Below are 25146 nucleotides of genomic sequence, written 5' to 3'. Positions count from 1 at the left end.
TGACAGAACAGGGTCACGTGATTAGGTTATGTGTGCTTATATGTGGTAGTCACGTGCCTATTCACGTGGTTACTGAACTATAAACAGCAAACTGACAAACGTAATTGGCAAAGAAAAAGTCACTTATTTAGATGTTTATTATTACTTAAATAATTCCCGTTTTAACTTTCAATTTACACAAATCGTTAACGCGTACAAAATTTCGTGTTTCCGTCCTGACAACATGCGGTATTATTCGGGCTTGTTTAGCACTTGATCATCTGGAAACCGTGAACACACATATGTGTTTCAGAGACAGTCATGTCTAGTGAATATGCGGAAATGGTGGCGGCGATCGCTTTCGGAGTCCTATCGGCGATTTTTGTTAGTGCCTTTGTGATTCTGGTGGTAATTTGTCGTAGACAGAGACTGTTTTATCAGCCCATGGACGTGTATCATGAATCAAGGTAGGTGTAGTTACAGTTTTGCTTTTTTTGTGGGTGATTGAATGGTTTGTTGGACTGATAATTGTGCCCTGCTTAGGATATAGCCAGACTGAAGCAGGACAGTTTGAGTTATTTTAGTTAAAAACTAATATTTTGGATGGCCAATGAAGAAGGTCCTCAATCAGCTGCCTGCATAGTTGCCAATTTTCTTAATGGAATTAGTAGTTACAGCGCCCTCTATACACCAACTCCTTTCTACTGTCCTTGTCCTAAACAAAAACACTAATTTTGTCACATTAACTTAACTCTGATTTTTCTATTTTAGACCTGAAAAAGGACTAATCGAACCGGATCGTCCTGAACTGGAAATGGGAGAGGTAAATCTGAATTTTGACAGTATCTTGGCAGACGAACAATGGATAGATGACGCCACTGGACTGATACCGCACTGTTTGGCCATTTTAAAAACCTGCCGATTCCTGACCGAACGTTTGACCACATTGGCAATGAATTCCACTCCGTTATCGGGCAATTTCAGTCAAATTGTCGACAGCGCCAAAAGGATTTCTAGCCGAGTGGACGATATGGTGAGGAGCATGTATCCGCCATTGGATCCGCGTTTACTGGAAGCGAGAGCGGCCGCTCTAACGTTGGCCGTCACGCATTTGGCGCTTCTGACCAAATACGAATGCGGACAGAAGGATAAATTGGGGTTGCAGTTGATTGATAAATTGCTCAACGACATGGATGGGCATGTTCATGTAAGTCGTCAGAAACAACTCCTGTCTGTCATTAATACAGGTCTTTTTTGTGCAGTGTCTGAGAGAAGCGTCACTTTGCCAAGAGAATCTCAACAACAAGTTTCCCCTGTTAAGCAATGGACTTTAAAGCTGAATTTGAATCTTTGTATGTTTTGTCGGCCTTGTATTTGTAGATAAAAGTTATTAAACACAAATTTTAGTTTTGTTACCTTTCCATTCTATAAAGCTCAATGGGTGTTTCTAAAGAGCGCCATCTATTGACATTTACGATTTATTTAGTACAAGTGAGGTTATGTTTTTTTATTTCCAACTAATATTCATAAAAAAAGAATTTTAAACAACAAATAATGTCCTCAGTATCAGCGTTGTGTTGTTTGAAAGGTTGTTTAAATGGATTTAGTTTCAGTCCTCCAGTTCAACACATCCACAAGCCCAATCCCATACAACTGGACACCTCCTTCATGGGTGGCATATTGTTGTTTTGGTGTCCCTTGCTGGGTTTATTTTCAAAGTTTTTACAGGTTACGAGGTGGTGGTGGTAAAAGAGGGACAGAGAGTGTGTGGAGCGGGTGCCGTGTTGGGTAATGCCCCTTTAGTCCAGTCGAAATCCTATTTTGAAGTAAAAGTGCAACAGGGGGGCATGTGGTCTGTGGGGCTGGCTACCAGACAGACTGATTTGAGCCTGACAGTGGGTGAGACTTTTTACAAGCTTTGGGCTGTATATGATACGCATTACAAGTGAATTGTATAGGCGGAATGGATGAATTCTCGTGGGCTTTGTCCAGTGACCACATTTTCAGACACAACAAAGTGGAATTGCATAAAATGAGTTTGCCCAACCAGACCAGTTTGCAAGAGGGTGACGTTATTGGAGTGGCATTTGATCACATTCAATTGAAATTCTTTGTAAATGGTGAGGAAATTGACTATTCAATAACCAACATAAAAGGCACTACATATCCGGCTTTATATGGTAAGTCTTTGGTTTGTGTTATCACTTGTTGAGTTACTCTGGTTTTGCAGTTGATGATGGGGCCATATTAGATATTGTCTTGGATCAGTTTAGTTTCTCTCCACCTTCAGGATTTGACAAAATTATGTTAGAACAGTCTCTTCTTTGAGATGTACAAACTGTCATATAATTTGGCAACATTGTTAGAAACTATACAGTTGTGTGCTAGTTTGTAAGGGATAATAAGAAGCTTTTTTTATTTTGAACACAAATATTGTAGTAGAAGTAGCACTTCATTGTTGGAGTAAATCAGTCCTGAGATACAGGGTGTGTAGTGTTAATTCAGGACGAATGATAATTTCTGATGCATTTGACAACAGTATTTATAGGTTAGGCGAGAAGATATGAAATTATTGCGACTGTTTTAGCTTTAAGTTTGTATTTTTTCAATTTGAAATAGTTTCATTTTTTTTATAAAATCATTTAATGAAGTGCCTAGATAATAATACATAGTTAAGAATGTAATATGAACAAATTTATTTATATATAATGATAAGAATTAGTATGTTTAATATGTATATAATAAAGATTGGTTGTTTAAGGCATAAATTGCAATCTTCCTATTTTTTTATTTATTAATTTCAACTTTTTCCAAAATGTATTTTAACTGTAGGAAAGTGAAAACAAGGGTGACGCCATCTATTTGTGATTACTTCAAGTTGCTACCTATAAAATACAGTTTCCTGTAAGTTGTGGCTGGACGATACTATTTGACATTTTGTGGTTATGAATTTTAAAAAACAAAAATGGGTGATGAAGTACAACTGGCTCAATCTGCCCAAGCCGGTGGAGACACAATTTTCGGCAAAATACTGCGAAAAGAAATTCCCTGCAAGTTCATTTACGAGGACGATCTTGTAAGTACAGTTATTGAACAGTGTAAGTCCATTTAAGTCAACGTCCAACTTTAGTGTGTCGCCTTTGACGATATCAGCCCCCAAGCCCCTGTGCACTTCCTGGTGATCCCTCGCAAACCAATAATTCAATTGTCCAAAGCTGACGACACGGACGAGTCTTTAGTGGGGCATTTACTAATCGTTGCCAAACGGATTGCTGCTGAACGTGGCTTAAAGGACGGTTTTCGTATTGTTATTAACGACGGACCGGTAGGAGCCCAGTCGGTGTACCATTTGCACGTTCATGTGTTGTCTGGAAGACAAATGCAATGGCCTCCTGGCTAAAGTGCCACTTTGTATTATAAAAGTTCAATAAATTGTTTAGCAGGAAGTTGTTTACCATTATTACTTCAGCCGGCAACTAATAGAGGGCAATTTATAGATAGATATTGATATGTTAGAGAGGATATATAATATAGGGAAGAAAGTTTTAAAAAAAGTCTGATTACATTTATAAGTAAATATAATTAATATAAATATCTTACACTCAAATACATAATTCTAGTTCTAAACTTGACAAACTCTGCCCAGAACTAGTCTACTCAAAAAACACATTCATTAAATTCTTAAATACTTTGCATGCTTAACCTTAAAAATGACTTGTTTTATTTTCCTCGTAAATCAGAGTGACGTCAAAATTGAGCGGTAATGCGCATTTCCGGATTTTTACATTTTATTATACAAAACAAGTGTACTACAGTCCATTAAAAATTGGAGGTTTTTATTGGACGTTCATGACCACCTTTATCTTGTGTCCAATGAAACTAGGCAGTGGCGGAGCATTGCTGGAATATTCTTGTTAAATTGCTTAAAATAAAATACTCGATTTTTCTGACTCATGAAATAACATACAAACAAAACACTTTCACACTCGTTCACATACAACAAAACCTAATCTTAAATAAATAAAAAAAGTCATTTCAAAAAAAACGTTTAAAAAAATATCAAAAATACAATTCAATTAAAATTAAATCACAAACTAATCAAAGTCTACTCTTAATGTGATGTTTTCAATTTTAATACTTTCGTTTCCGGTTAAAATTAGTAAACACGCTGAACGAAGCACCAAAAATAATTTCCGGGTCCAGTGTAACTCACCAATGATCATTTAAACGGCACTCACTCAACTGTGATTGGAGCACAGTTCGGCCCAACGAGCCTCGAAAAATTGCCGCATGGCGTGTCCAGCCTTACCTACCGGACTGTCGTCTTCATTGAACGTTTCGCAATTGTTGAAAATTTGACGTACGTCCGCGCAAAACTCATCTCTCGATTTATACCTGAAAATTAGTGTGAATCAAGGCAAATTGCGTTTACGTCATCAACAGTTCAAGAAGGCCGTGATCACATGAATCAACTTTTGTCTAAACTAAAGAGAGTCAACTGAAATTATACGTACACCAAGTCTTGCAGTCTTTTCTTGATCGTGGAAAGATCCATTGGAATTTTGATGATCTTCTTGTAGGTGGGGAACTGTTTAGTGTTGACCGGTAATAGAAAGGGCCACGCGTCGTCGTGACACTCTAGATCGTCCAAAATGGCCTTGCAGGGCGCCAGCTCTTTCACGAGACGTTTCTGAGCCTTTTCCTTCTCCTTCTTGGCCGCTGTAGCTGAGGGAGAACCTTCTGTCAGCGTCAGGCTTGTATTCGACACCAATGAAACGTCGCTGTTTTGGCTGCAATTCGTTGTCGGTACATCTTCGTTGGTCGTTACTGAACTGTGCGACGGCGTGGGACTGTAATCACCCCGCAGGGTCGTTAATTCAAAATTTGAAGGTTAAAACAACGGAATTACCTAGCAGGAGGCTGATCAGACGATTCGCTTTCACGGTTCGGTGTTTTGCTCTTTTTCACCGGCTTCTTGGGTGGTTTCTTCGAGATGCAGTTCGAACAGTACCACTTGCCACGCGGTACTTTATGGATTTGCGGCTGGATGCAGTCGGTGTGGTACGCCCGCGGGCATATCTCGCAAACTACCATTCTGCTATTCGTGTTTGACGCCTTTTTGCCGCACACGACGCAGTTTCGTTCGCCGGTCGCTTTGTTCATGCATTCGTGACAGTACCTGCACAAATTTTGTATTTTTGACATTTGTCACTAGAGGGCAATGTTGCCAAGTCAAAATATTTAATAATCAGTCAAAAAACGGTAGATTTATTCATTTTACATTATTCTACAGGGTGTCTTTTGAATAATTGTCAAAGATTTTTTAATCATTGAAATTTGCTATAAATAATGTAAAAACCCAAAATACAAATTTTTCATTTTTTTTTTAATAATAATCGTTAGATCACGTGGTTTTAAAGGATAGTTTATCTAAACAGTCACCTGACCATTGTCAAAATCATAAATCTCACAAACACTCTTTATATCGAATACTAAAAGAAAACGTTTCTAAACTCTGATTTTTGTAACTTTGCACTGTTTGACAATGTTTACGTTAGTGACAGTTGTCACGTGATCATAGAACGCATAGACGGTCACGTGACAATTGGCAAAATAACGGTCATAAATTTCAGAAACTCGTTTTATATCAAATACTGCAAGAAAACGTTCCTAAACCCTGATTTTTGCAACTTAGCAAGTTTGACGTTAGTGACAGTTGTCACGTGATTTCAGAAGACAATTTAGCTAGACTATGAAGGGACAATTGTCGAAATAACTGTCATAATTTAAAAAAATCGTCTTGTTTCGAATATAATTCTTGCAAATTCTAGTAAAATTTTGACAATAGTGACAGACATTACGTGGTTTTAGAGAATAATTTGGAGTAAGAAAATGACTGTTTTAAGCTCATTTTTAGAATCCTTATTAAATTTCCTATTCAATAAACTGAAAAAGTGTATAAAAAGTTTCACAAACAACATAATGACAGGAGAACGGTAGAAGAACTACAAAAACGGTTGATATACCGTTTTAACGGTAGACCTGGCAACATTGCTAGAGGGAGACACAAAACTAACCAATCACCGTCCGGTATTTGTTCCATTTTCGGTTTGAAACAGTACGTGTGGTAGCCCCGGTCACAGCTATCGCACAACAACAATTTGTCCTCGTTGTCACCGCTATGGCAGAATTGGCAGTTCTGTAAAGTGAATGAATATTTCTTAGTCCATATTTAAACCTTTTTGTACTTATGGTAAGTCCACATGTACAGTATTTGCGTAAGTCACCTAGTTTGTGACGAAAAAAGGCAATCACTGCGTTAAAATTTCCGCAAATTCTGCACTTGGTAGACTTAGCATTACACTACTCTACAAAACAATGCATAATATACAGGACGATTCGTTTGTTAGCAGCTTTTTTGGTTGTTGATTACGATGCTAGAAAAAGGCAAACAACAAACGATTCACCCTGTATAGAACGACACCAAACCACGTCTAGTACTTTGCTATAGTGACTCAATAAAGTTAAAAAAACACCAACTCCCGCATTTTTTCAGTTAATATGTACAAAACGACTAAAATTATTGTGCTGATGAAAATGGATGGTGGATAGCATGCAATAGATACGAATCAATAATGCCGGTTTCCGTTTCATTACGAGTATCACGTGACTATCTTTGCTAATCAAAGAGGCTGTTTCTCAACACGGCCCCGCCCTAGTATGTCGAATTCCGCCATGTTGAATCAATTTCTGTAAGTGTACTAATGAAAGCGGTTAACAATCGAAATGGTTTAAACCGATTGATCCTTTTCCGTCAACGTCAATAATTGCATGATTATTTTTCATTATAAAAATAAACAAAATAACAATCATAATTGCTTACCGTCCTAGCCCTTCTAGCTAGTTCACCTATAAACTGAAAACTAAGCAAAAAACAATCTGAAATCTGACCGTCTTTTGATGGAACAAACACAAAGTCCGTCGAAAAAGTATGTTGGTTCTAGTTCGCAAAAATTCGGCTTATAATAAACGCTTATTATCCTGAAAAGTTTGAAAAGAAACTAATAATTGTCAGTTGTATACGCAACACCAGAATCATAGACACCCTTGACAATGACAGCGAGTTCTGTCATTAATGGTGTTTGACAAATAAATAATGTGCGTCTATTTCTCTCTGTTTAACACACATAAAGAAGGATGGAACTATACTATAAGCGTATGTAGTTGGCTATGATAAAATCGTGCATTAATGCGATTCATTAATGAACAATCAACAAGAAAAAGATTTTTATACTGATCTGGGTGCGTATTCTTGAAACGAGGCAAGTGAGTTATCAAGAGAAAGGTCTGAAGAATGTGACAGAAGCCCGCTATTGTCAGTTTCTTCTGTCACATTCTATCAACACTTCTCTTGAGAATTCAATTCCCTGATTTCAAGATTTACGGCCCTGAACATTTTACTAGACCACCCAGGCCATCACTGCTAAAATCACAGAGATTTGTTTCTGTCTAAAATGGTCTAAACATCTTACTAGAGCTTGGTCAATCAACGGAAGCCGGCAACACTGGATGGCATGCATTTTGTAGAGTAGCGTAACCATCTATCCACACTCTCGTATATCGATTATTTTAGTGCAAATCGAGAATGTGAATCGATAATTTTAAATGAGTTGTAGGTGAAGGGTAGCATTCGTAAAAAACATTTCGCCCTCAAAATGAACACTTTAACATTAAAAAAGTATGAAGCGACCAAAGAGAGAGAGAGAGGGCTAAAACGGGCAATTCAAAATTTTCATCAAGTCAGCTGGTTCGACTTTAAGGCTGAAACAATTGGGCACGTGACAGTTGCTGCATTTATGTACAACCGTCACGTGGTAACAATCTTTGAAATCGAAGCAGGCCTGGGATTGTGACACATCTCTAGCAGGCCATGCAACGTCCAAGTAACCAAGGCAATAATAACGGAAATATACAAAATTACACAGCCATATTTGTCTCATTTTGACTCTCTCCCTTCATACTTCGATCTGACAAAGATGGCTAATTACGTCACCGGCCATGTTTGTAAAGAACATTAATAAGCAACGGCGACGTGTTAATTACGAACGATACCGTAAGCAGCACAAGCAACCCACACTGAGCTTTGTGTTATATTTGCGGGCGTTCTGAATGCTAAATTCGGCCTGATCGCTCACAGCTTTCATGATGCTCTTGTCCCAGGCTATGGAGGATTCCAGCGAGTACAGCAACATGGCAAGCTGCGCCGACGTGACCGCCCGATTGACACCCTCCCGCCACGTTGCCAGACCTTTCGGGACGTCGTCGGGACCTAAAGGCGTCGCTGTTTGTGACGTATTCGCTGCAGGTGTCGACACCAAGTCTGGTTGCGTTAAAGCTGGCTGACTTGATGTCTCTTGACTAGTGTTGGTGCCTCCGGTGCTCGAACGGAAGTTCGGACTGAATCGCTTAATGTAACACACAGGACAAAATAAAATTATTATACTCACTTTGTTCCTAATGGAGGTTTCAAATATCGACGTTCAATATTCAGCTCCAACGAGGCTAATTTTTCTTTAATTAGAGCCACTCCTTCACCAAAAACCAGGTCGTTGCTATCCCTTTCAGTCACCTTCCAACCTTTCACTTGCAGGCTAGCGCTTGCCACTTTGTCCTCCAAAGCCTCCACCTTTCAAATACAGCAACAGTGAATTAAGTTTTAGTATGAAACAATAAAACGAACCTGTTTCCAAAAGAAACAAATCCACACGATGAGCTATAGCTCTGCTCCACCATCCCACTTCGTAAGGCACCGGTGCCCCATCCACTACCATGGAAACGCCTTCAATGCCCTCCCCACCCAATTCGGTCAGTTCGGGGTGGCCTTCTTCGATCACCAGTTTTCCCTTGTTGTACATCTGTTGCATGGTCAACAAAAAGCTGCGCTTCAGCTCCCTCTCCCTAACGCCTCTAACGTGCAAATTGTCCAGTACTTCCCTCAATTGGTCTAGACTTTTCATCCGCCACCAGCCGTAACATTTGTCCAGTGGTACTTGTTTTTTATTGGCCACCGAAGGTTTTCCGTGCCGCTTTATGTGCTCCAGTTGGGCACTTTCCTCCGACGTCATTTGTAAGGGAGCCGGGCTCTCGCAGTTGTGGTAGTTTGCGTTAGCGCCTGGAGGGGGGAAAATTGGTACTTTCTGATCGCCCGGATAGGCTGTAGAGTTCCCCGGGGACAGGTGGACTTCGTCACACGAGATTCCGTCCCGATTTAGTATACTGAACCACTTCACCTCCTCACTGTCCTCGAATTCAGACTTGATGTGTTCCGGTTTGATTTCCTGTTTCAACTCTTTTAGAATTCATTCTTCAGTTCTTCCTTCACTTCCGCTTTCACTTCAGCTTTCAGATCTTCTTCCGTTTTATTTTCACGCTCCATACATTGTCCTAAACGTTCAAACAAATTGAACTTCCGATTTGAAATTGATTCGCCATAAGTGTCGTTGTTTACAACAGCTTGAGATTCCTTCTCGAAGCTTTGTACTAAATCGTCCACGCTTTTTTGCAACTGTTCCAAATTTCCTACAGTGTTGTCTCCATTTTCTTGGTGCGTCTGTTCGGTTAGGCGTTTTCCTGTGTCCTCCTCCTCTTTTTTAATATCACTCTCGTTAATAACCTCTTTGTCCGTAGTCTGGTCTGGGTAAACGTTGTTCAACTCATTCAAACTTTCTATGCCATTGGTGATGGTTTCTTGATGTTGTTCGAATGCTTCAGGTTCAGCAGATTCCATGGCTTCAATGAAAATCCCACCAGATTTGGGCAGTGACCAGTATCGTCTGAAATACCTATCTTCCCCGAAAGTGACGGCTCTTAGCTGGTAGCCGGCTATATTGCTTGAAGTTAAATGATTTTCAGATGTTTGTATTAGTTTTTCTAGTTTTTTAGCCAGCTCCTCTCCAGACAGCTTGGCGTCCTTCTTCTTCCTCCGGTTGAGTTCCCACACTTTCGTTATCGCTCATATCGTGTTCTTTCCTCTTCCAGCAGCTCGTCTTTATGGAGTATATGGGGTGAATCTGCGGTTCCATCTTCAGTGTGCGATTTTTCCATAGCCTCACTTTTAACCTTTCTGTTGTGCAACACTTTGAGTTTTCTGATTTTCTGGTCCAGTAACCATTTGTCCCGTTTATTGCTCGATCATGGTGGCCATGGAGGTTTCGATTTTGCCGTAAAACTGCTTTGTTTTGAAGGAGTTCGTTGCAAACGTATGCCAAAATACGGCCTTTATCTGTCGGCGAAAGGGCCATGAACGGTTTATCTTTCAATAGATCGGACATTTTGTAGGTGGCATTGTCATGGAGTAATTCATAGTAGTGGCTGTTTTTTCCTGTGATTGTTTGAAGCATTTCCTCCTCGGTTTGATGGTGGTCGGGGATTCTTTTCTCTCGGTCCCTTTCAAAGTGCACTCCAGTTAAAGCCTTGAACTTCACCAGTTGCATTCGCGTACAAGTAATCCTTAAAATCTCCGACAAATTCGATGGCGTTATATCAGCTTGACGAAGACTTTGTCCTAAAATTGTGGTGTGTCGTGCCGGGTGTGGTATTCCAGGATCTTCGATGGCACACACCAGTAAATGCGTCATAACTGAGAAGAGCTCTTCTTCGGCCTCGAAAAACTGTTCATTGGACATTAAAGCGTGCTGAAGGGAGTCCAGAGTGGGCAACGATTCCATATCGAAACCCAGAGTCTCTCCAAAGTTATGCAGAAACTCAAACACCATCAGCGTGTCCGCGAACGCTTTCCCAGGAAGTTTTAAGTTAGGAATTCGGTCGAAATCGGGCAAATCCTTTGGTTCTGCAATTCCAAGTCCTCGCAAGGCTTCCTCAACTCGGTGAGTATTTCCAGGTCCGCTTTTCTTTGTTCCAATTTCTTTTCTTTGTTCGCCAGCTTTTCAGCCAATAATTGTTGTTTCCGTCTCTCTCTCCTCCATTTTGCGACGGTTTTCCATCGCTTTGATCAGCGCCAAGTGCTGTCGTCTTCGTTCCTTTTCCTGTCCAGAAAGAAAACCGTAATTCGTTTTACGTACTTAGAGTAAAACACCACAATGTGAGATGCATGCAAGTAGTAGTTAGTAATGTCATTTCAAATTCTAGTATAATGAAATGGTTTACTTTTTAGTTTTTTCTAAACTATTAATATAAGGAGAGAAACCATTAGATATCAAAAATCTGGACAAAGATGGTGACAAATGTCATTGATTTGTAACAGTTTCTCTCTCCTGATTATTATAAACGCAAATCACTTCAATACATACAATCGAGGCGTTAAGAACAGAAATGACATTTAAACGCCTCAACTAATGTAAAACGAGCCAAAAAAAAAAACATAACATAGTGTTAACACAGGCAGAACCGCAACCAAACAGAAAATAAGAACACCAGGCACGCCATCACCGAATTAATTATTATTATAGTGTTAGGTCAGCTGAAAGAAAGTGTTCAGCGCAAACTGTCAAAAGTGTTACGCCCCGAAAAGAACGCGTTCAAGCAGAAAAAAAAAATGATAACGATATACAGGAAAATAAAGGAGAAACGACACTCAAAAGGATTGTCCATACCAGCTCGACAGTGTAGATTTCTCGTTGTTTATTGATCTCCTGTATGTAGATCTAGGAAGAGAAAAAACTGCGTGACAGTATTTACAAAAAAATAGCTATGAAGGAAAAAAACGCACACACTGTATATAAGAGACAGAGAGCGCAACAATTTGAGTTACAAAAAAGCGGCTCTAATTATTATATTCACTTAATTTTTTTCCAGTAAATTTTGTACACATGTGACGAGAGTATAAGGCTATAATATGTGGATCTAATTCATGCCAATAAATTATGTAATTCGCCTAAAATCACACACACGATCATCGCAACAAATACAAAATTTGTGCTGCTGTATTTACGTTAATATGTAAACTTACTTGTTCCTTCAGCATTGCTGCTTGTTGTCTTTTGAGTTCTCTCTCCTGTAAAACAAAACATTCACTCAAAAACAGTGTCCAAAAGTGTTAATTACATTCAACAACGTTGTATGTTGTATTATGTACTGCTTAAGCAAATTAGAATAGAAAAAGTGTCATTTCCCATCCAGTTATTCATATTCTGTCATTACAGCGTGTTTCGCGTAGTCCAATTACATAAAAACACATGTATGATACTCTCTAGAGGGCTCTGGCAATTTTCAAAAACTCTGGGACAATTTAGAACACTTGCAGAGGCTTCTGGCAACTTTTAGGAGGGGTTCAGTGGTACTTAGAAGCCTCGGGCACTTACAAAACGATTCTAGAGGCCTCTGGGATATTTAGAAAATTCTGGGACATTTGAAGAGACTTCTGACACTTTTAGAAAAGTTTTGGACTGTTTAGAAGAGTTGCAGAAGCTTCTGGCAACTTTGAAGAGGTGTTCAGTAATACTTAGAGGCCTCTGGCATCTCCAAAATGATTCTAGTGGCTTCTGGCAATTTTAGAAAATTCTTAAACTGTTTAGAACACTTGCAGAGGCTTCTGACAACCTTTTAAGAGGTATTCAGTAATACTTAGAGGCCTCTGGCACCTACAAAATGATTCTAGAGAGCTCTGGAAAATTTAGAAAATTCTGGGACACTTAAAGAGAGTTCTGACACTTCCAAAATGATTCTAGAGGCCTCTGGCAAATTTAGAAAATTCTTGAACTGTTTAGAACACTGGCAGGGGCCTCTGGCAACTTTTAAGAGGTGTTCAGTAGTACTTAGAGGCCTGTGGCACATCCAAAACGATTCTAGAGGCCTCTGGGATATTTAGAAAATTCTGGGACACTTGAAAAGACTTCTGACACTTCCAAAATGATTCTAGAGGCTTCTGGCAACTCTTAAGAGGTATTCAGTAGTACTTAGAAGCCTCGGGCACTCACAAAACGATCCTAGAAGCCTCTGGGATATTTAGAAAATTCTGGGACACTTGCAGACACTTCTGGCACTTCCAAAATAATTCTAGAGGCCTCTGGCAAATTTAAAAAAGTTTTGGACTGTTTAGAAGAGTTGCAGAAGCTTCTGGCAACTTTGAAGAGGTATTCAGTAGTACTTAGAGGCCTCTGGCACCTACAAAATGAGTCTAGAGAGCTTTGGGAAATTTAGAAAATTCTGGGACACTTGAAGAGACTTCTGACACTTCCAAAATGATTCTAGAAGCTTCTGGCCACTCTTAAGAGGTATTCAGTAGTACTTAGAGGCCTCTGGCACCTCCAAAATGATTATAGTGGCTTCTTGCAATTTTAGAAAATTCTTAAACTGTTTAGAACACTTGCAGAGGGCTCTGGCAACTTTTAAGAGGTCTTCTTAGAGTACTTAGAAGTCTCGGGCACTTACAAAACGATCCTAGAAGCCTCTGGGATATTTAGAAAATTCTGGGACACTTGCAGAAACTTCTGGCACTTTTAAAAAAGTTTTGGACTGTTTAGAAGAGTTGTAGAAGCTTCTGGCAACTTTTAAGAGGTACTCAGTAGTACTTAGAGGCCTCTGGCAATTTTAGAAAACTCTGGGACATTTGTAGAGGCTTCTGACAACTTTTAGGCGGTTTGCAGTAGTACTCAGAGGTCTCTGGCACTTCCAAAATGATTCAGTAATACTTAAGCCTTTGGCAATTTAAAAAAAAAATAGTTGAAAAGTTAGATAACAGAAAAACGTTAATTTTGAGTATTAATGAAATTTACCTGTTGTTTTCGCTGATGATCTTCCTGCTTTTGCTTCTCAGCTTCCTCTTGTCGCTTCCGTTTAGCCTAAAATGCATGAATTATGCTTTAGCGGCTGTTTACACAGAAAGCCGATTAACTGACCTCTAGAATTTGCTGGGATCTAGCCTCTTTCTCTCTTCTAGCCGCTTCTTGTCTCTCGTTCCTCTCCAACTCTTTGACCAGTCTCTGCTGCTCCCGGTCAAGACGTGCGGCTGCCCTGGCCGCTTGCTGTTTTCGCGCCATTTCTATCCGTTGCTCTACCGGCAAACTGGTCCGCATTGCTGCTCTTAACTCTTCAAGTCTACGACGAAAAATCCAAAAGTCAACCGAATCGAATCAAGTCAACCGTATTTGACAGCACCTTTTAATAACGTCCTCCTCGGTGAGGTAAATGAACTCGTTGCCGTCAGTTTGCATTTCAGGGGGCACCGGTTGTAAATAGTCGCCGATAATCACCCGACAGCTGAACGTAAAGTTGTCCTTTGTCAGATCCGTGCTTTTTTGGTATTCTAAGTACTGTTTTATTTTTATTGTAAAAACTATACACGGTAAAGTTACAAAACCACTCACCTGCGTAATATCCGACATTTGTTTGAATTTATTCGATGAGTCTGGTGCGGCATAAGTGACGTCACCCTTAATACCGCCATTTTTGGTCACTCCCCGTATTACGGTTTCACGTCTCCATCCTGGAAAACAACCACACTTGATTGGAAGAGTCACAACTTGAACCAATACTGACCTTTCTCTAAAGGCACTCTCAACAACCGTTCGTCGTACTGTTTTTGTTTCTTGTTGGCCAACTGCGGTACCGAATCGGTTTCCGCCTCTGAATCAGTAGGATTAGAATCGGATAGGTTATCGGAATCTGACGCTTCGGCCGTACTGCCATCACTTAGTGCCCCTTTAAATCTTTCCTGCAGAAACTTGTTCAGCGCCTTCTCGTCACCGCCCGCCTCCGAAATATACTGTTGCGCGGCCAGGATGTTCGATTTCAGCATGCTCATTTGCTGATTCATCGAAATGCTCGGATCTAACATCGGCACCGGCTTTATACCTAATGGAATAACTTTGATATTACATCACTCAAGTTTTAACTTGTTTACAATGTCTTAAAAATATCTGTTCTTTTTTCTGCAAATTAAAATTTAGATAGAGACATCGATTTTTGATAATAATTTTTAGAATTGTGTCAGACATTATAACTGGGTTTATACAGCGCACAATGCATAACTTAATGCATAACATAGAAAGTTGGCTTTACAGTAATGCCTACTGTTATTATTAATAATATACATTTATTAATATACTTTCTATGCAATTCTTATGCGAAAACAGCTGTACCACCGCCTTCTTTACAAGAAAGCCTAGAATGTCATTTTAATGGCGGCGTTATCGGATTTTTTTTTGTACACAAACCTATGGAGATGCAGTAGAAAATATGTTTTTTTTAATTTTTTCGTGTAGTTGATTAGAAGTTGTGAGTGAAAAATCAAAGAACGCTTCATTCCTGATCCAGATATGTATAGATATGGCTTTTTATATCCAATAAAGTCCAGCCAAAGCAAGTTTGGTTAGAACCCTTTGTCTTGGAAAGTACAACAAACTAATGTAAAAACTGCTCAATCAAAGAAAATTTGGAAATCCTTGAATCTAGGTAAGCAAAACTGGTAAATGGGTTTTATTATTACCAAGACCTTTCTTTTAAAATGTAAATGTGCCAATGAAACTTCTAAAAGCTGTCCTGTTTCTTCAGAGTAAACCTTTGTTGCTCTCAAAATGCAGGCGGCCTCAAAATTTAACTCACTTATGTATGTAAGAGGCAATAAGTTTACTGAATGAGAAAGCATATTGTACTTACCACTGAGTATTGTGTTGGAGTAAAATCATTCCAGTTCAAAGCTTTCAACCACTGTTGGGTTCGAGCAGGGTCTTTTGGAAAGGAAAGGACACTTTTGGGCCTTTCTCCAAATTGCTTTTACAATTTGGCAAACAACAAGTGTGACGGCATATTGTAGAGGCAATAGAATTTAAGTTAAAAAACCAACAACAAATTATAGAACAATGAAGGAACAATAACAATAGTGATAACACAATAAAATGAACACAAACTACACTTTCACTAGAACAACAAACATATAAACAACAATATATAATAGCAAACAAAAATTACTTTGGCAAGTAATCCCAAGTCTTGACTTTAAACTTTAAAAATTAATTTAATCATCCAAAAACTCAATTTCCACAATACAAACAAATGCAAACTGTCAATCCCATATTTCGGCCATATTGGAATTTTTGGCATGCACCTTCTTGGCTTTCTTGTACAGAGGGCGGTGGCTGTACGCATGCGCAAAATGTCATATTTTGACATCCGCCGTCCGTCATTGTATTGTGTTATTGTTTTGTTTATGAATGGTGGATTTGGATTGTTCAAGAATTGTGGTTTGTTGTTGATCTTGTATTTGTGATTTTTGGTCATTTAGTGCAATAAAAACAGTTGAAGTGTCTACGGAAAAAACAGAGTTTAGTGGTAAAAATTATCTAGAGCTAATTAGTTTCTCTTTACATCAAGAATTTATTAAACAATTGCAGATGGAACCTTGGCAACAATTGGGGCTTGGGTGCTGCAGCTACAGCATTAAGCTTATAGATGTCAAGAAAAGGAGAATACGGAGGTTTAAAACGCGACCTATGAATAGAAAACGCAATAAACATAGTGTTTTTGAAAAAATAGTTCAGTTTGCAGAAAAACATGATACAGAGCAGTTTTTCAAATGACTCCAGAACTGTTCCATAAGTTATTAGCTCTTGTGGGGCCATTCCTGCAGAAAGACAAGACAAAAAATCCAACAGTAAGTATATTCTCAATTCCAAAATAAAAATGTGTAGTATTGCCAGTTCTGTTTTTCAGTTATTTATCAGAAGGTTGTTCTATGCAGGAAATAGCATGGAATAATAACACCTGAACCATGCCATCTTGTGTTGCCAGTGATGGTTGGAATTATCAGGGATGGCATGGTCGGTTTGTGTTGGCTTTCTAAATACGAAGAATTCTCTTTTTTTGTTGTTATTAAAAATGTTTTTTTTTTACCCTTTTCCAACTTTACAACAACATGATTGACAAATGGCAAGTGACAGAAAAATAACATTTCACATTGCAATGACATTTATCACGTGTTGTCATAAGCTTTTTTCATTGGTTAAAAATTATATGTTGTGCGACTGTATAAACACCAAAAAGAAACCCTTGTGATTTCTTGTGCAATGTTATGCATTGTGCGCTGTATAAACCCAGCTTTAATCTGATTTTCTTGCGAAGCTATAAAGTTGCGGACTGATAGAAGAATAGCTTACAGAAAGCTCTAAAAACAGTTGATTTGCCTGAGAAATACGATAAATAAGGTGTAATCTACATTGAGCAGTTCCAATCAGGTACCAATTGAAAACATTTGAGATTTGAAGAGCCAGATACTAACACTCACCTAAAGCTCTACTTTGCGCTAACAAGGATGCCACAGTATTCTTCTTGGGTTTACTAACGCCCCGGCCCAAGTTACGAGGTCGTCCCTCTTTGTGATTGGGCAGCCCCAAAGCGTTGCAACCGGCTGAAGAGGCGGGCGCCGAAGTAGACGACGTTGAACTGCCTCCGTCCGAGCCTTCATTTCGACTAGGAGGACGTGGAGATTCGGCTCCTGGATACAAATGAGACATAGTGACACTGGGTGGGGTAGTAGACTGAGGTGTCGATTCGATAGGGACTACCCGGCGTGGTTTTGGACCTGGTTTTCGTCGCGCTAAAGTGATTTTTGGTTAATTTGCCTGTGTCTGAATCACTAACGACTCACATATTCTATCAGATCCTAAATTGGCACTCATATTGCTTAGTGAATTGAGAGATGAACTGCTTCCACTGTTTGGAAAAGCGTTCGGTTTTAGTGACAGATTTAGTGGGGCTTCCCCAGTGGCGTCCGTAGATGAATTATACGGACTTCCATTGGTCGACGGCAACTTGATCACTTCCACACGGTCTGAAGATGGAGTACCTGGCGGAGATATCTCCTGATCCTATATAAATCATGTATTATTAAAGTATTTGGACAATAAACTTTCACGTACACTTAATTTAGGCCGTTTAGAAGTGCGTTCCATGTAGATGCCGCCACCACTGGACGGTAACACGCTGACCGAGGGTGGATCCAAAGAAATGGTCTTTTTACGGCCCCGATTTGTTGTTCCCGGTACTTTGGGGCCCACAATGGACGACGTGTACTTGATAATCTCGGTGTCAGGTGGCAACCTAACACCACCCAAAATTGAATTAGGATCACTGTAAAACATGCATTGACCATATCAATTACCACTACATAACTGACTAAACAACGTTGTTTTAAATTTCTATTCCAATAAATAACTAAATCACACACACTGATTTACTACTACACGGTAGGTACAACCTAACTGATCTTACCTACTTCCCTCCAGGGCAGCACTAAACAAAACAAGAAAAAATAATAACAAAATAGAATTGCTTTATAAATTAACTTAATGGAACTAACGAATTCTACTATGCCTATCCGTGTAATATTCTGATATTAGGTGTGTTGTAGTGGGTATATGTAAATCCACATCCAATAATCATTCAGATTCTCTATGTAATGATTTCATATGTTTATAAGCGCAGATAAGATAAGATTTGCCTTGCTGGGTGGAAAAACAATTAGTTTACAGGACATGTAGTTATCAAGTGCATTTAAGAATGTTCCTCCTGCAAGTATTAATTTGAATGTGACTCACCTTAATATACTGGCAGGTAATCCAGGCACAGCACTAGAACTATTAACGGAATTTTGAGTGTTTGCACTATTTGACGCGCCACTTTTGTCCTGATTGGAACTGGACAGACTCAAAGAGTTTGCAAATAAATTGGCGGAATCCAAACTGGACTTAACACCCGTACCGGCACTAGTACTTTTTTGTTTACTATCCAGTTTACTTAAGTAACTCAAATCACTGTTTAAACTCGATTTACGGCCACGTTCACTTGTACTGTTCTTGTTCAAACTAGGCTGTATGGTCAGACCAATTGGCGGTGAGTATTTCATGGAACTGTTCGTCTTTCTGTACGCAATTAACCGGTAAACTTTAAATACGCTAAAAATAAACAACTCACCCAGCTGACAGCCCGGAATTGACCTTCGAGTCCATTTTTAAGGTAGACTTGTCCTTGTTACCGGAAGAACTGCTCGACCTCGCGTTGGACTTGGACGAAGAGCCTTTGGACTTATTGTGCTGTTGCATGGAAGCCAATGAGGGCAGACCTAGAGCAGCGTAAGGGTCCGGTCCGCCCATTGGAAAATTCAAACCGGACGCTTGCAGTCGCGCCAAATAGTCCTGGGCGGCCAAATGGGACGCCATCGACCACCAAGCAGCACCTTCAAACGATTTTACAAACTTAATGGTTTCGAAAATTTTAAATGCTGTCACTCAAACTGTCTGTCTCATTTTTACTCATTCTGCAGCTTAAAACTTGTCACGTGACGTTAGCGTATTCTAGAAATGTCACCTTCACCTGACACGAGGAAAATTTTAGCGAAAGTATTAACCTATAAGTTTTAAACTGTAGTAACATAGGCCATCTTGTTTTATCAGAATGAGTTAAAATGAGACAGGTATTGTAAACACATTTTGCTTTCAGTTTGACATCTGAGACACTAAATCACGTGACTACCTTATACACAGAATACAACTATAACACGTGATTTACTGTCAAATTGAATTTGAATATATTCAGGTTGCCCAATAAAGATTACAATTTCGTGTCATCACTCATAATCCAAACCCTTTTTTTTTCTCGGTTTGAGGGTGGAAAGCGGGGTCGAACAGCGACGTGGAAGGGGGTGCGGACGAGCGCAAAGACGAGTCCCGACCCAAGAAAAGTAGATCAATAAAACAAATTACATTTGCGTTACACTTCGCCCAGATCAAATGCTGCAGCAAATCCGGCCGACGGCGATATACGAAGGGCCTTTATGGGGCGGAGTCGCGGCTCCAAAAGGGTGGAGGGAGTTGGCTATTTTGTTTTTAATATTTATTTCCCCATCCCCCCTAACAGGAATGAATACAAAGAAATACATATAAGTGACAACTTCTCAGTGAGTTACACACTATTTAATGCTACATTTTGCACCCAGTTGTGTATTAGATTATACATGGTGTTCAAATGCAAACTGAAACTAAAATGACCAGATAATTTTATTGTGTCACCTAAAGAACAAATTTACGCACCCCCTGACGAAAAAACTACAACCCTAAAGAACAAAAATAGGTGGGATAATGACCTCCGTCGTTTTCCTACCCTACAAACTCCCATTTTCTCCCTTGAAACATAATATGCACTTCCGCCCTATTGCAGCAGTTTATGCAAGGCAGTATAAGACACTTACTGACGGTAATTTAAAGTTTGTTCAATGAATCAAACTGATATTTTACTTACTTGCTGCTGGCATTCCTAAACTGGCGGCTTGACTGGCCGCAACCGAAAGTGTATTGGAGTAGGCAGCGTTACTGTAAGCGGCTGCGGCTGCAGCTGCAGAAGAATGACGTCGAAGAAACGGCCGGGTAGTTGGGCGGCAAGCCGGAGGCGCTGGAAGTTGATCCTGAACTACTCCGGGAAGTTTGGGCGGCGGCACCGGGCGGTAGCATGCCGAAAGGCAAGGCGCCAGCGGCCGCGTGCGTCGGCAAACCGAAACCGCTAGCGGCTGCGAAGAGATTAGCGGCACTAGCGTCACTTCTAGGCCAGTAAGCTAACAGACAAAGTCTATAGAATAAACCAGACCAGAAGAATGGGAAAACTCACCTCCAAACAAGCTGGCAGCGTCGAGCAAAGCGGCTGGATCTTGTACGTTGGCAACTTTGCTTGAACTGGAAGAACTCTCATTGGCCTTTCCATTTTCCTTATCCATTTCCAATCCACAACACTGTAAAACGCACGATCCGTTTTATCAACACCCAAGACCGAATATTGTGTTGTCAAATAATAAACACAACTAAATCTGTCACGCAACACAAACAAAATCATTTTTGTTGTTGAGAAAGGTGTAAATTGGTCAACGTAAATTTTAAGCCGTTTTTTAATATTCACCCGTCAATTTGACAGGTTTATGTTTATTAATTAAACAACTATAAATTAGGTTAGGTCAGTCATCGAAAAAAATATCAAGTAGGCCATATTTTCAGCGCGCTGTTGTCAAACGCCAAGTATCACTCAAATACCGTCGACAAAATAACTTGGCGTTTGGCAACAGCGCGCCGAAAATATGGCCTACTTGATATTTTTTTCGTTTTCTGTCTTAGTCCCGCGCATACGTTTCTCTGTCCGTTACGTGGTTTTCGATTTACCACACCTGTATAGTGGTCACGTGACTAAAAACTGTCACTTTGCTAATCGAAACGAACCAACCGTACCTTTATTTAATGAAATATTGCCCGTTCTGGAGGCGCATCTCGTTCAGCCCATTTTTGTGCATTTAGTCCTGAAACAAAGAAGAACATCTGTTATTGATCCATGCGTCCCACAGATACACACACCACACACACAGATTCAATAATATTTATATCTCGTTTTTGTTACATTTTTACGATTGGCTGTTTAAGCTGAACTGAGAGAAAACCTAATAAAAGTAAAAATGAATAAGTTTCATTTCAGGTGTGTTTGCGGAATTCATTTATAGCGTTCTACGCATAATTTTACCTGATGAAAACACATCTCGAGAACACGGATATGCTTTGAATGTGAACGTAAAAGACGTTTATACAATTGCCAAAGGTGAACGATCTGATCGTCACGGAACAGTCCAACTATGCAGAGAAATAATTTCGAATGCGTCAAATGTGTAAGTAAGTACCATCTCGGTCTATTTAGGTGTCCGATTACGTAAATTTGCGCTCCTTTCGAATCGACCGGTAATATTTGCTATGTTACCATTGTATTCTTACCTTTTATACGTTAAGAATCCTTCCTAAATGATTGAATCTGAAACAAATAACGCCTATTAATTATTACAATCAATCAAACAATACAATGACTAGGCAAAGATGGTGTATGTCAGTATGTCAAATGTGACGTCATGCGACAGTTGATCACGTGACTACTTTATCAAAAAGACCGATTAATATCTTGTGACTAACTAGTCTAATTACGTCACATCTGCTTTGCCAGGACGAAGGGATCCTATATGCAATTACAGTAATGTTCTTAGGCTTTGATTTTTGTTGTAGATGCACTCATTGAACTTTCACAGTCTAAACTTACTAAAGAGTGCATTATTATGTTTTTTGTCAACTTTGAAGCCCTCTAGGAACCAAACCCATCAACCTAAGGAGACTATTTTAATTAATGATCCATAGACGTATATAAAAGTATGTTAAAGATAAGGAATCCGCATAGAGTGTTCATTGTTATGGTCTTTTTCGCACGGGGGCCCCTCGGCCCGCAACACTCGACAACGTTTCACATTTTTGTAACATCGGCAAGGAATGGTCTGTTTTATTTCGAGCGCCCCGAGACACAATGCCATGCAGGAGGCTGCTTTTAAAAGCTATAAACAGAAAACGATCAATAAGAGGTTTTCTGACTAGCTTTGTGAGCTCGAGCCGGGGCCCCCAGTACAAATGGATGTAATGACAAAATAAACGGTTAAAGAGTTTATGGATTTATTTGTCCTAAGAACCAGTTGACGAGAAAGTCTGATGTTACAGGGATAGAACATTTTATATATTACTCGGTGTAATGTGTCGCAGATGGGAGATTTCTATTTACGTTTCGACTGGCTGCCACACCTTCCGCACTTTAATACAAATTATAGTATCATCCAATTTTGTTTAAGAGAAAGTTGACTACTTAATGTCAGGAAGAAGTCTTCCTTCAATCAATCTACAATTATTATTATTGTTTTTGAAATGAACAATTTAATTTGCTAGATTTACTTAGCCCCTTAAGTCTCAACTTGTATATGAATTTCGCCCATTAATAACCGCGCAGGCAGAATTCCATCACCGGCGATTTGGTCATTACACTCATTCTTCTCGACGGTTGTTCTGGGGGACCTGAATCCGGCAACAAAGCCGGTCTATCGATCGTTTTCAGACTTAAAAACAACTTTCAGTATTTGGATCCTCACTGCCCTTGCCCTAAGCTGAATTCAAACAGTTTAGGCCCAGAGGATCACTGAAAGATTATAACTAAATCGAAGTTCATTAAGATGGTTAGTTTGTATTCCCGTAATATTGCTAAGGAAGAAAACTTACCTGAAAATTGACACTCTAATGAAGGACATGGCTTTAGCATCACTCTTACAAATAATTCAGTTTGGATCTGTAACAAAATGGAAATTAGGTTAGGAGTTGTCTCTTTATCTTTTCGAATAGTAAATTATACAGTATGTTGCTGTTTTGTTAAAGAGTGCATTAACCAAAAGAAAGTCAGTGTTGCAAATGGTATAAGAGTCACCCTGTGTAACTGGGATCACTTAATATTTACAAGTCAGAAGTGACAGTTACATCATACATAGTTTCCGAGATAGTTTCCCTAAGGTCTTCAAAGTAACTTTTAAATTATATAAAATTTGACTTAAGTCTACCTGTGCAAGGTATTTGCCTAATAGGTGATTTACACAAATAAGCTACATTAGGGCTTGTAGTGGACACCCTGTATATTATGCACACAGCTTTGATAACAGTACAGTTACATTTAGGTGTACTACCTACTTTCGAATAATTACACGCGTTTTCTTATGCTTTCAGTCAGTTACAGTTTGTGCAAATAATCATCGGGTTGACATTTGGAAAAAGAAAAACGAGAGGGGCCCCAAAAAAGGTAAACCTATACAGGGACGACCTGGGTTTGTGGCGACCAAAACGATGGTAGGTAGATGGTGGACTCATTAAAATTGTTGTGAAACGAGTTTAAAATGAAATAAGATGCCAGTACAAGTACGAAACACACTGAACGGCGACGGATGAGAAAAATATGTGCGGGGCCCCAAAGATGGGCCGGCAAATCGATATGAAATATCCCTTGCACGTTTCTCTATATTTTGGCAGGAAAATTAAAAATGACCTTGACACATCCAGGTGCCCTAATTTGCTTTACAACAAATGATACTGTTAGTACAAGACAAGGTCACCACAATAGTGACTGAATTTAATTGCACTGTACTGATAGGAATACAATCAAGAGAATAGGAACTATGTAGACACATTTAAGTATGCTTTTTATCGGGGTCAACGTCTGCAATACAGTTCCGATGGGTATACGCCGCATTAAAAAAGGTATGAGTCGTTGGACGGCAGATGTGAACAAATAACGATTTACCAGCCAGCCCAACTCCATGTAAAATGCCTTTTACCCACCTACTTATATTTCGTTTTCCGTCCGGGCCCCGATCGACTAACGTTACTGGAAATAGTCGTAATAAAAGTCGGTAAAACTGTCTTTGTCTCTACGGTATGAATGAGAAACACTCACTGGGAAATTCCTTGATTCAACCAAATTATAGCGGTCACGTATGCAATTTTCCAACGCAGAAATGATAATTAATTATTAAAATGTCATGTTATACTTGAGACTAGACTGGAGAATAATTGTGTCTTGTTAAACAAAACAACAAAATAAACTTTGTTTATCACAAATAGTAATTGAATGAGAACCCTAACCTTACTTTATATTAGATTGTTTACGGCTTGGTAATTTGCAAAAAAAAGGAAGACGACAAAAGACGTCAATGGCAACTTGATTGGTTTTCAGTTTTATTCTGATTGGGGGATTATTACTCACCTGAAGTTATTCACTTTATTGTATCCAAAAATATCCAGGTGGCTTTGAACACTTGACACTTACAAGGAGCACACAAAAAAAACAATAATAATTGCAAAACTGTTATGTTAGGAAAATGTAGATTAAACCGGGTCGTACGACGAGTACACGTGTGTTTAGCAGCTGGAGTCGAGTCGGGGCACTAACCGCGTTCGTCGGTACGCGTTTTCCGCAAATTTCCAACGCGTTTTCTCGGTTTTTCGGGGGTGTTTTACGGGCCAACGGCGCTTCGTCGTTACAAGATGGCCGGACCTAGGCTTGGTGTCAGTCCGATTGCTTTGCTAAGGCCCCTCTCCCGCTGTATACGGTACCCCCCGTAAACGTCCACCGTCGGTTTTCATTCTCGCTTCTCCTCTGCGACCTCTCCGTCGCACATTCGACGTGCAGTTACATCGAGCCGGTTGCACAGTGTAAAAATCGCTCTGATTACTCATTTTCGGAGTGTTTTTATCGTTTTACGGGCGAGACTCGGCAGCGATCGGGGCGGCCGGATGGATCTTCTTTTGTTTTGGGCGGCCCCGATCCGGAACTCTGGAT

General features: G+C 39.6%; 4 protein-coding genes and 2 long non-coding RNA genes across 6 annotated transcripts; 5 read left to right on the top strand and 1 right to left on the bottom strand.

The window, feature by feature from the left end:
* The first annotated feature begins 105 nt into the window (after positions 1-105).
* Positions 106-1380, top strand: LOC145737538 (transmembrane protein 98-like). Its single transcript, XM_081992243.1, has 3 exons — positions 106-446; positions 751-1186; positions 1242-1380. Exons 1-3 carry the CDS (start codon positions 301-303, stop codon positions 1311-1313), a joined length of 654 nt encoding a protein of 217 aa, XP_081848369.1. The 5' UTR covers positions 106-300; the 3' UTR covers positions 1314-1380.
* Positions 1381-1457: 77 nt separating this feature from the next.
* On the top strand, positions 1458-2747 carry LOC145737540 (SPRY domain-containing protein 7). Its single transcript, XM_081992246.1, has 4 exons — positions 1458-1651; positions 1708-1878; positions 1938-2159; positions 2210-2747. Exons 1-4 carry the CDS (start codon positions 1534-1536, stop codon positions 2305-2307), a joined length of 609 nt encoding a protein of 202 aa, XP_081848372.1. The 5' UTR covers positions 1458-1533; the 3' UTR covers positions 2308-2747.
* Positions 2748-2893: 146 nt separating this feature from the next.
* On the top strand, positions 2894-3425 carry HINT1 (histidine triad nucleotide binding protein 1). The gene is made up of 2 exons (XM_081992251.1): positions 2894-3055; positions 3110-3425. Exons 1-2 carry the CDS (start codon positions 2945-2947, stop codon positions 3377-3379), a joined length of 381 nt encoding a protein of 126 aa, XP_081848377.1. The 5' UTR covers positions 2894-2944; the 3' UTR covers positions 3380-3425.
* A 114-nt stretch (positions 3426-3539) lies between these two features.
* Positions 3540-25001, bottom strand: LOC145737546 (bromodomain adjacent to zinc finger domain protein 2B-like). The gene is given in 34 exon segments (XM_081992254.1): positions 3540-4374; positions 4494-4829; positions 4889-5158; positions 6057-6178; positions 8115-8436; positions 8487-8669; positions 8725-9337; positions 9340-9949; positions 9951-10004; positions 10006-10164; positions 10166-10195; positions 10197-10819; positions 10822-10955; positions 10957-11024; positions 11592-11642; positions 11948-11992; positions 13713-13778; positions 13836-14034; positions 14095-14249; positions 14304-14422; positions 14476-14790; positions 17219-17530; positions 17582-17801; positions 17853-18063; positions 18205-18225; positions 18531-18854; positions 18907-19168; positions 20230-20333; positions 20335-20539; positions 20593-20713; positions 21201-21268; positions 21732-21768; positions 23043-23109; positions 24571-25001. Coding segments are annotated over 30 exon segments (6396 nt in total). The 5' UTR covers positions 20699-20713; positions 21201-21268; positions 21732-21768; positions 23043-23109; positions 24571-25001; the 3' UTR covers positions 3540-4217.
* LOC145737548 (uncharacterized) lies at positions 16100-16780 on the top strand. The gene is made up of 3 exons (XR_014180414.1): positions 16100-16266; positions 16329-16588; positions 16648-16780. It is a non-coding gene; the product is annotated as an uncharacterized LOC145737548 (long non-coding RNA).
* LOC145737547 (uncharacterized) lies at positions 18687-19568 on the top strand. Its single transcript, XR_014180413.1, has 2 exons — positions 18687-18825; positions 18949-19568. It is a non-coding gene; the product is annotated as an uncharacterized LOC145737547 (long non-coding RNA).
* Positions 25002-25146: the final 145 nt, after the last annotated feature.

This window comes from Ips typographus, linkage group LG14, assembly GCF_016097725.1.
Source record: "Ips typographus isolate SLU linkage group LG14, UJ_Ityp_2.0, whole genome shotgun sequence".
In the NCBI taxonomy this organism is placed as follows: domain Eukaryota; kingdom Metazoa; phylum Arthropoda; class Insecta; order Coleoptera; family Curculionidae; genus Ips; species Ips typographus.
This window is presented reverse-complemented; position numbering and strand designations above follow the sequence as displayed.